The 12,328-nt window shown below is 32.9% G+C and overlaps 1 protein-coding gene across 1 annotated transcript in view; it reads left to right on the top strand.

Moving 5' to 3' along the window:
• The window catches only part of LOC120776175 (tumor necrosis factor receptor superfamily member wengen), a 65,880-nt gene that overhangs the window by 46,973 nt on the left and 6,579 nt on the right, over positions 1 to 12,328 (top strand). The window contains exon 4 of the mRNA XM_040106788.1: positions 10,735 to 10,872. Coding sequence (XP_039962722.1) covers positions 10,735 to 10,872 — 138 coding nt within the window. The remainder of the gene's footprint in view (positions 1 to 10,734; positions 10,873 to 12,328) is intronic.

Raw genomic sequence — 12,328 nt, 5'->3', positions numbered from 1 at the left:
ATAATTTCACGAGTCATCGAAAATCGGATTCATCGGATGGACTATCTGAGCCACGGCCAACATTTAAAAGAAAAAATCTCCAAAAAATAAATGCCATAATTTTTTTTCGTTTGATAATAAACAGTCCTCATTATATTTGAGGTAAAATTAAGGGGGGGTAAGGTCAAATCATACGAAAAAAGCCATGGTTTTGTGATTTTTTTCCTGACGACACAGTTAAAATTTATTTATCCAACCAATGGCACATTGAAGTATGACATTCGACAAATGTCTTATCAATTTTTTACAAAGAAATATTAAAAAATACGGCAATGGCAGCAATTGTCCGGACGGGTCTCGAAAAAAAAGTTGAATTGCGGTGCCCCTCATAACTCGTTGCTGGATCATTTGAAATCAAAAAATGAAAGTTCATTCGTTAGATAATAGTTTTCCCCAGGTAACGCTGTAAGGGTTTTTTTGAAACTCCAATTTTTGAATTTTTTTGAAGACTTTGAAGTGAAAAACATAATTTTATGGGAAAAAATCGGCAAATTTGTTATTGCAAAATCAAAATTATGACCAAAAAAAAAGCTCTCCAGCGTTGCCTGGTAAAATATGTACAGAAATAGTGTTTAAAATCTCAAAAGGATCGGTGCAGTAGTTTCGAAGTTATGAGGGACACCGAATTTGAAAATGTGAGATGGGGAAGAAACGCTTTAAAGTTTCACAGACGCTCACTGTCAAATCGGAGGGCAGAGACTTACAAGTGTATATCTCGGTCAATTTTGCTTTAATTGCTCTCAAATTTTCACAGAATAATCTTAAGATATTGTACAATAATATAAAATAATAAAAAAAAATGTAAAAAAAACAAAAATACCTTACTCCCCCCTTAACAATTTGGGAATATAACATAGAAACTAAAAGACAGCTACGAATTATAATTTTAAAAGTAATAAATCAAATCATTTTAAGACCTAACTACCGGAAATTATCAATAATTCAAACACAGAAGAAAAAACTTCACACAAAAATACTAACCATAGAAATAATGAGGAAGAAATACCTAAGAGTGTGAAGTAAAAGACAATAATACTTATGAAATAAGAAAACAAATGAAAAAATTACAAAAAGAAAGTTTGTGATCTATAAAGGAAGTATGCCTTATAGCATATCTGTATCTATATAACAAGTGTTCAGTGCTTCAAAGCTTATAAAGTTGAAATACCGTCATAAAAAGCGAAATTTCCAATGAAACAAAATGAAATGTGGAAATTATAAGCGCCAAGGACAAGTGAAATACTAAACGCAGGTGAAAGAAAACTGTCAAACGGAACTAAAGACAAAACCACATGGGAACATAAAAACAAATGGCTTCCGGCTAACGGCCGGATCTATAAGAATACACACAATGCTCAATGTATAATGAGGGAAAAGTAATAAGAGAAAAATATGGAAAAATTTCAATAATGTCACAAATGTGCTGTCGAAACATTTTTCAATAAACATTCCGATGCAACGGCAGTCGGGCCAGTTAAGAGGTGGCGTAGGCGTTGGGGAAGGCGTTGCGGTGTACGATCAAGTGGCGCGCCAACGAAACGCTTATGGAACGTAAGTACATACATACTTGTATGTACATACATACATCAAATGTCACTTTGGAAACAATTTCGAAAACATATTAGAGAACAAGCGGAAAATAACAAAAACAAAAGCGGCACACTAAAATAGATTCTCTAAATTTACGTCGCTGGTATTTGTTAGTAGTTCTATACAAGTAGACGCACCTATGCGTACACATACCCACACACGTTTGTGGTGTGGTGTAGAGTGAGGCGCTTGCGGAAGTTGTAATCCCATTTGGTGGCATAGAAATTTATGCGCGTCATAAAGTGCGTGTCATTATGATAATGCCGTTGATGCGCGAACGATGACGTTGACGTTGATGTTGATGATGTCGTTGCACCAACGAGGTGCTGATGAAAATATTGTCAGCTTGATTGTGGCGACGCAAGTAGGAAACCACTTGAGTAGCGAGTAATTAAGGAAATGCTCATTACATGCAACATGCCACATGCAACATTCAAATGTACATATATGTATGTGTGTGTGTTTATAAATTGGTTTGAAAGTAAGCAACCGGTACACCTAACAGATGGTAAAGTGTTTACAGAAATTTGAGTTTTACCTGCATACTATGTATATATTTACTTATTCATACATATGTACATATATATCGTCGCCTAAAATGCAAAACAAAGTATCATCAAAAAAATCAAAATTGAGTTATTTATTGCTTACGACTCGCTACATCATGTTGCATATATGCAGCATAAAATTTGCAGCTTCCGTTGTCAGATATAACCAATATATAACCATTCGATAACCAATATATAACCACTTCATAACCAAAATTCAAAATTCTTAAAATGCAAAATAACATAATAACATAACCATTTCATAACCATTTCATAACCATTATATAACCGTTATATAACGATTATATAACCAATATATAACCACTTTATAACCAAAATTCAAAATTCTTAAAATGCAAAATAACATAATAACATAACCATTTCATAACCAATATATAACCATTATATAACCGTTATATAACGATTATATAACCAATATATAACCACTTTATAACCAAACTTCAAATTTTGTTTTATGAGTGGTTTTTTATTATATCGTTTTTCCTACGCCAGTAAACTTAGGAAAAGTGATGTTACGTTATTTTGCATTTTAGGCCACGATATACATATGTATGGATGCGACTGTATAGGTATATAACATATCCTATATATGTAAGTATATGCATTAGCTAAGTAATTTCACAAAAAATTTTCTCGCGACTGTAATAGTAAAAATCAAATTCCTTCCAAAAATAAATGCATAAAACTTTCCGAGCAGCCACTTATTACCAGACATTTTTCCGCCAGAAATTGCGCAAATATTCTAATTTTACCGATCATGCAAGCTTTTCAATTATTTTGCCAACAAAATTTTATTTTATTTTATGTTTTGTTTTTGTAGTAAATTGTGGCAAAAAATTTATTTATAAATTGAAGCAAAAATGCAAATGGAAATAGTTAATAAGCGTTCGCCGTATGAATGCCAACAATTTGCTGACGACATATCCATGATGCCACAAATGGTTTCCTTCAACTTGGAACGTGCCATTGTAATGGCGGCAAGCACTTAAAATACCAATACTCAGGCATGCCGTGCCGTTGTATGTGTGTAAGAAAGTGTGCGTCTATAAAAATATTTGCAAGATCATTTCCGTGCAAAATTGTTTGCTGCGAAAAAGGGGAGAGCGGGTGTGAGAAATGATGGGCATAATAGATGATTATTATAGAATACTGTTGGAAGAGGTTTGAAATATTTTTCTGCATATTACAAATTGTAAATGAAAGTAATGTATTCTGATAAAAAGAGCTTTCCTCTCACTGTTTTTTACCCTCCGATCGCAGTAACGTATTTCCAACGTTGTTAGCTGCTTCACAGAATTGTACTCGAATGATAAATTCTTATGAATATACTTCATTGTAATGAATAATTGGCGATGAAAGCTAACACCGGAAGACTCTATCGTTACCTGAAATGCAAAATAACGTAAAATCACTTTTCGTAAGTTTACAGGCGAGGGAAAATCGTTTTAATAGAAACCTCTCATATTGAAATAAGATTTTAGTGTTGGTTATAAAATGGTTATGTATTGGTTATATATTGGTTATGTATTGGTTATATATTGGTTATATATTGGTTATAACTGACACCGAGTGGCTCAAGTTTTATGATACATGTATGCATTTTGATGTGGTAAATTATAAGCAAGAAAAAACTCAATTTCGATTTTTTAATGATGAGTAGTTTTGCATTTCAGGTGACGTTATGAAGTTTTAAAATAATATTGTTATTTTATACGCAATTTTAATAAGTTTCTTGCTGGACTTTCAAATCTCTTGAGCTGGTTAGAATGAAAACGAGACATTCAATTACCATATGTAATTCAGTACAATAATATTTGCACTTAAAAGCCCAATCTGGTTCTAATTCAAATACTAATGTCGAAAATGTTGTAGATTTCATACTTGTCTTTGCTGCCTGGAGTTAACCTGATTATTTCTGGCTCTTTCTGGAACAACTAGGGCTACAACTTGTTAGGAAAGTCTGGCCTGAAATTTATTCGACTTGTGCTTTATAAAGTCAACCACAGTAAACTTGCCTAAAGTCTTTGAAATATTGTGAAAAAAAAGTACCCGGAAATTGTTAATAATATTTTATTAAAAAGATGTTGATTTTCTTAGGCAGATGATTAAAAACTTTCCATAAAGAAAGCTTTTTTTGTTGAATAAAATATAGATATATCTACATATCGTCACCTGAAATGCAAAATAACGTATCATCAAAAAATCCGAAATTGAGTGTGTTCTTGATTACGCTTCACTACTTCAAATTACATACATAATAATACATATGTAAGTATGTTCAACATTTTCAGGTTCTGCGGTCAGATATAAACCCTTTTATTTCGTGTTTCATTCAAGCCAATGTAAATTTCTGAAAATGTTGTTACGTTATTTTGCATTTCAGCTGACGATATGTAATGACGAAAATATTTTTCAATGAAAAGCTCATTTGTCATGACATCATACTTTTGGTATATTTTTAAATATTGATGTGCTATAAATTTTTATTTTGTTTATATTTCCTCGAAACTTTGATGCATCCTGTTTACATTTTGCAAAATGTTTAATGATTAAAGTTGACACTTGAGAAATTTTTGTGATTTCGTTAAAAAATTTCTCAGTTTCAGAAGAAGGTGAAGAAACACTAATATAGATGTTAATTCGCTTAAGAACTAAGCCAAATACATTTTTCCTTAAATTATTATTTTTTTTTTCAAATGCATATATCGTCAACTGAAATAGAAGACTATGTATCATAAAAAAAGTAAATTGGGGTTCATATTGCCCTCAATTTACTACATCATATTGCTTATACTATATGTTTATATGTATCTTAAAATTTTAACTTTCCGTTGTCAGATATAACCAATATATAACCATTTTATAGGCAAAACTCAAGTTTTCATTCAATAAAGTGGCTTCTATTATATCGTTTTTCCTTCGCCTGTAAACTTATGAAAAGTGTTGTTACGTTATTTTGTATTTTAGGTAAAAGTTAAACAAACTGTGGTCAGAGGGGATACTTTGAGGGGGCAACATACATAGATTTTGATGTATACATTAAGAACTTCAAATTACGAACAAAGTCTTATTACTTTTTGCTCATAGTAACACATTTTTAAAAATGATGTAATAGTGAATTATTTTAGAAAAAACTTCATAGAAAAACAAAAGTGAGGGTCATGTGCACGAACAACAAATGATCATCAATATCAATGTTGGTATGCAGAAAAATATTTATTTTTCCAATGTTGCAGAATATACATACGCATTTTCTGTTCTAACCGGAACGAAAAAACAAACAAACAAATAAGGAAAAAGTTTTGTGCGAATTTCAAAGGCATTTTATTTAGCAAAACCACGCAAAAGCACTGGTATATATAAATACATATGTGTAAATATGGATATATTCATACATATATTTATGTATGTGTGTATGTACCTTCAAAACAACTGCGCGTTGTTTAGAAAATTTTCTTGAATGGGCCTTCGTCTCGCTTGCCTGATTTTCTGCTTTGTACTGCTGTTAGCCAAGAGTTGGAGGTGGAAATTATCGGTAGTGAAATTATTGCCCATCAGATATTAGAAATACGAGTATTATGTATAAGAATGTTCTAATGTGTTGGAAAATAGAAAGCAGCTGTAGCACGCGCCTAATAATGTACTTTAGACCGACCACCTATTATAAAAACCTATAGATAAAAGAATGTATACAAGTATATGTATATTTCATATAAATGTTTATAAGTTGCATAGAAGTTTTCAAGATGGAAACTTTTCTGTTTTCTTTAATAATAAAATCAAATGCTCTCTATTTATCCATAGGAAAACGTTTATCATACAATAAAATCCCTTCTCTTATTACCCAAAACTAAATACTCAAATTTTAGATATCGGCCATAACATCTTGAATAGGCATTATTTGATATAATCTGTTTTGATACTTGTACTAAGGAAGGAGCCAACTTTCTTTACCTCCTGACTATTAACTCTGTTTTTATGAAAGTATGTTCTCAAAGCTATCCAAGTGCCCAAGATAGGACAGAATACAATTTTACCATGAACAACGCCGAATGCAATTTACATATGTACTTTAGGAAAACAAGCGTTTTCGCGTGAAATTTAAATTAAACAAGTAAGGAAGGGCTAAGTTCGGGTGTCACCGAACATTTTATACTCTCGCATGGTAAAGTGATAATCGAGATTTCATAATACGTCATTTACATATTTTTCAAATACCGTATTTTTGTAAAGTTTTATTCCGCTATCATCATTGGTTCCTAATGTTTATACTCGTATTATACAGAGAAGGCATCAGATGGAATTCAAAATAGCTTTATATTGGAAGAAGGCGTGGTTGCGAACCGATTTCACCCATATTTCGTACATGTCATCAGGGTGTTAAGAAAATATTATATACCGAATTTCATTGAAATCGGTTGAGTAGTTCCCGAGATATAGTTTTTGGTCTATAAGTGGGCAACGCCACGCCCATTTTCAATTTTTAAAAAAAGCCTGGGTGCAGCTTCCTTCTGTCATTTTTTCCGTAAAATTTAGTGTTTCTGACGTTTTTTATGAGTCGGTTAACGCACTTTTAGTGATTTTCAACATAACCTTTGTATGGGAGGTGGGCGTGCTTTTTATCCGATTTCTTCCATTTTTGAACTGTATATGGAAATGCCTGAAGGAAACGACTCTATAGAGTTTGGTTGACATAGCTATAGTAGTTTCCGAGATATATACAAAAAACTTAGTAGGGGGCGGGGCCACGTCCACTTTTCCAAAAAAATTACGTCCAAATATGCCCCTTCCTAATGCGATCCTTTGTGTCAAATTTCACTTTAATATCTTCATTTATGGCTTAGTTATGACACTTTATAGGTTTTCGGTTTTCGCCATTTTGTGGGCGTGGCAGAGGGCCGATTTTGCCCATCTTCGAACTTAACCTTCTTATGGAGCCAAGAAATACGTGTACCAAGTTTCATCATGATATCTCAATTTTTACTCAAGTTACAGCTTGCACGGACGGACGGACGGACGGACAGACAGGCATCCGGATTTCGACTCTACTCGTCACCCTGATCACTTTGGTATATATAACCCTATACCTGACTCTTTTAGTTTTAGGACTTACAAACAACCGTTATGTGAACAAAACTATAATACTCTCCTTAGCAACATTGTTGCGAGAGTATAAAAATTATATGCGAATTTCAAAGGCTTGTTATTTAGCAAAATCTCGCAAAAGCACTGGTATATGTACATATATATATATTATATACCACATATAAATACATATATATATACATATATGGATATATTCATACATATATTTATGTATGTGTGCATGTACCTTCAAAACAACTGCGCGTTGTTTAGAAAATTTTCTTGAATGGGCCTTCGTCTCGCTTGCCTGATTTTCTGCTTTGTACTGCTGTTAGCCAATAGTTGGAGGTGGAAATTATCGATAGTGAAATTATTGCCCATCAGAAAGTAGAAATACGAGTATTATGTATAAGAATGTTCTAATGTGTTGGGAAATAGAAAGCAGCTGTAGCACGCGCCTAATAATGTACTTTAGACCGACCACCTATTATAAAAACCTATACATAAAGGAATGTATATATATTTATATTTCATATAAATGTTTATAAGTTGCATAGAAGTTTTCAAGATGGAAACTTTTCTACTATCTTTAATAGTAAAATCAAATACTTTGCTTTTATCCAAAGGAAAACGTTTATCCTAAAATAAAAACTCTTCTCTTATTACTCAAAACTAAATACTCAAATTTTAGATATCGACCATAACATCTTGAATAGGCATTATTTGACATAATATGTTTTGATATTAGCAGTAAGCAAGGAGCCAACTTGACTTTTATAATATGTTTTACCGCGAGACTCTTGACTCTGTTTTTATGAAAATATGTTTTCAGAGTCATCCAAGTGCCCAAGATAGGACTGATAAAATTTCATCATGTATGTAAGGCAAAAAGCAAATATCGTTGCTTAAGTCTGACGGGGAGCAAGATTTTTCTGCCTAACACAATTATCTCAAATCCATAAAACCAATTTTATCATTACTACATATATTGAAACTCACGCACTGATTGAAATAATACTCAAAATGTATAAAAAATGCGGCTTGCCAAAGTATAAGGTCTAGTGTCAGTCCTAAATATCGAACCCTCTTCTCCCAGTTGACTTCGATCCAGTTAAGTGAAATATTGCTTGTTGGGAGGAAGATGCTTTACGCTTCCTCGTGAAAAAATTGCTTGAGTTATCAGTATTAACCAGTATTTTCCATTTGTTAAAGAAAGAGATATTAAAGTCCTCTTGGAGTGAATTGTTGATATCAGCCACAATGAACCCTGAGCAGAGTATTGCGGTGTCGTCCGCGAGAACAGAAGCTGTGCTCTCCCATAGCGCCGAGAAGTAAGAAGTTAAAATGTTATAGAACAATAGAAACGGGCATTAACCTGGGAACAACCCGCATGGATGTCCATTTTGTGAGACTGTGCTTCGCCCAGGTGAACTGTGAATGATCGTTTGGTTAAAAAACTCTGTATAATTTTAATATAAACTAGGGGAAATTTCAAGAGCATCATTTTGTACAAGAGCCCATTGTGCCAAACAGAGTCGAATGCAGGTTTGATATCTAGTAAAATCACTACGAGGCAGGGCCTTGAGGCATAAATTTCCTATATTATCTGAACCTGGCGATTCATTTTTTGCTAATTCAGAAAATATCAGAGATATTTGTTGAAAATATATGTGGGAGGGTTATTATTTCGGAGTCTAAATAGCACACAAAGTTAGCGACTTCTGATATGGTTGATCGCTAAATTTGTTAGAGTATCACTGATACTTACATTTTAAATGTATCTGCTAAAATGTTTGACTTTTGTACTGGTCTTGTTTACTTATCTCAAATCTAACCTTAAAACATTGAAAAAATTTAATAATAATACTTGATTTAATGAATCTAAAATGATTTTATAATTTTTGACGAAATGTGAAAACTAGTCATTCGATAATTGCAGCTCTTTTGATGTCATTAGTTCATCAAAAGTTTTTTCTTAATTTTGAAAAAAAAAAACAGAAAAGCTTTCCATTTTCCTACAATTTGTATTGCGCCAAAAATGTCTTCGATTGAAGGCAATCAAATTTCAAAATTTATTTTAAACCATTTTTGATTTCTAGCAAAGTTAAATAAATAAAGAGATATTAGCATTGTTTTGCAGTTTGTATTTTGGTTCGATTTATTTTGCACTAAATCATTTACTAAGTTGCTACCGAATTGGCAAAACACAGATTTGCAAAACTTTCGCAATCTCCCTCCATTTCCACTTCCTGCACTTTCTTCAAAATGAATGAAAATATTTGCATTGCTTGGTATTAACCAGATACGTGCGCCAAATATTAATAGCCCCGACACTCCCACTGTGCGCCCATCTCCCATCTACTGGCTCAGTTCTCATGTATGGTATCTGCGGTTACTGCTTCCTTTCAGTCTTCACCTAACAAAGAATTCTCAGCGTAAACAAATTGCTGCGTCAAAAAATTGGAAAACAAACCAGCGAATATAATAAATTTTTTAAATAATTTATTTTCTCTGACTTATGGCTATTTTAATGTACTCTTTTTCAACGAATTGTTTACATTTCGACACAAGTTAGACATAAAAGAAGAAGAAGACTCAAGAAAAATAAACATTGAACGCAAAAGCTCTGCGCAATAGGATTATAGAAGAAGAAGATTTTATTGTGAGATATAATGTGCGATTTTAAGAACATTTTGAAGGAGATTACCGAACTCATGCATAAAATATTTTTCTTTGCTTTTAGATTTTATTTCTTTGTGGGTCTTTATTTTTACTTATTTCTTATAATTTTATTTTTTACGCTGCCACATATTGGAAATTAAATTAAGATGGAGCTATGGGCGCAGTGCGAAACTGGAAGTCTGTTTCGATTATTTCGGAGCTTTTTTTATTTAGAAATTTTCTGTCAAAAAAATTGCCATAATCTGCGATATAATAAAATACTTAATAAAATATTATTAAAATATAATCTCAACTTCCTTAACAATACAGGGGACCAGTGGGATTTTCTAGTGAAGCAGTAATAAACTTCAATATTAAACTCCATAATCTACAAAAAAAAAAGAGAGAGAAATACTTACTAAACAGTTGGCTTTAGCTTCGCTTTGTTGCAGACCTCTGCTTTGTCAGAAAATTCGATGTAGGCTTTTGTGAGAGTTCGCTCATATCGAGGGAACGCAAAGTGTAGTAAAATGTTGGAGACCTTCATTTTTCAACGCTTTTTCCTGCAACAGTGCAATTTTTATTGACGATGTACAGAAAGCAAAGCGTTAAATCCCCTCTGATCTCTTTGCTTTGTTGCGAAAGTATGATTTGTCAAGCAAAGTGAGAAAAGTTGTTTGTGAAAAGGCTATTCTAACTATTATATGGCATAAGTTTATTATTGGAGTGTCCCTTTATAAACGCTCTTATTATTTTCGTGATTCTAATTGCTTTCTCTTCTATCTTTCAGATGTTGAAGAATTATCTACAAAATTAATGGCGAAATTAGCTGAAGTACAGAGTATGGAGGGCGGAACATTCTTTATTGGCAATGCCGATGCATTAGGTGTATCAACGAATTTCCAGCCGCAACATGTGCTATTACCGGGTAAGTGGACTTCGTCGAATAACTCGAATTATAGTTATAATTTCGAGATTATACACAAATAACTTTAGTTTTTGATATTTAATTTTAGGTATTTTCGTATAGAACTTTAATGAAAGTTTAGAAGCAGGGAGATATAACAATTAATGTCAAATTCGTGGGAGAATAAAAGTATCGGTAGTTGTTTAAATAATAATTAAAAAGGGCTAATTATCACTTATTTTGGTTCACCAAAATTATACCAATATCGACCCTATCAATACATTTCACCACTATGAGTAAAAAATAGTAAGACTTCTTTTATAATTTTAAAATTCTTAATGTATTCTTCCAAATCTATGTTGTCCCCTCAAAGTAATCACCACTGGCCCCAATATACTTGTGTTAACGTTCTTCCAAGCTCGAAACAGTTGTTAAAGTCAATTTCCCGAAGCCTTCAATGCGCGTAGCGATTGACGTTTAATGTTTAATATGGTTGTGGCATGATGTTGGTTGAAAGTTTGGTGAGTATGCGATGGTGCATTATCGTGGTGCAAAAACCAAGAGTTGTCGACCATAAATCAGGTATTTCTTTATCGAAAAAACTGTCAACATAACCTTGATTTTTCACCTGCTTAGACGTAGTTTTTTTCGGCTTCGACCATCGTTTGTTTCCGGGTCGTAAGCATAGATCCAAGATTCATACCAGTAATTATATTTTTTATGACTTCCAGGTAGTTGGAAAGCATTGCTTCACAGACGTTAACTCAACGCTGTTTTCCGAAAAAAATTTTGTGATTTTGCAACCAATCGTGATTATACTTCTCTAAGGCCCAAACGATCTTTCAAAATGGCTTTCTCTGATCCTTCCGATATTAAAACGATGTCATTAAGATCTTTGACTGTTAATCCTCGATTCTTCAGCATCAATTCTCTTATGTTATTGATATATTGTTCATCACTTGATGTTGATGGCCGTCCAGGACGTGGTTCGTCGTCAGCGTGTTCTCGACCCTCTTTGAATAATTTGTACCAATCAAAAGCACTTGCTCGCTATCAACAATTATCATTCTGAACTTTTCGGCATCAGAAATTTGATTCCGCACACAAAATTGAAAGGAACTTCTTTGTTGAACAATTTCACTCATAGTAAAAATCGTCTTCAGAAAGACAAGCGTATTACAAATGCTAATGATTATTTTGATGGAACAATTGGCACAGATGTCACCAACAGTCATACCAATCTATTTTGACGAACGGGATTTCTCGCGAAATTTAAGTTAAAAAGTCTTACTATTTTTTGCTCATAGTAGTACTCGCTCTGAAGGTATTCCTAGTGACTACTCTTGGATCTGTAAATCAGAAAACTTGTCGCATTTTTAGCAGTCCATAATGTATCCATAGGATATCATAGCGCGTTGAAAAACAGTATGAATTGAAATTTCATCACCCGAAACTTGAGTTGTTTGAAAAAAAAAAC

Source organism: Bactrocera tryoni, chromosome 4 (assembly GCF_016617805.1).
Source record: "Bactrocera tryoni isolate S06 chromosome 4, CSIRO_BtryS06_freeze2, whole genome shotgun sequence".
Taxonomy (NCBI): domain Eukaryota; kingdom Metazoa; phylum Arthropoda; class Insecta; order Diptera; family Tephritidae; genus Bactrocera; species Bactrocera tryoni.
Note: the sequence above shows the minus strand (reverse complement) of the source record. Positions and strands in the feature narration are given on the sequence as shown.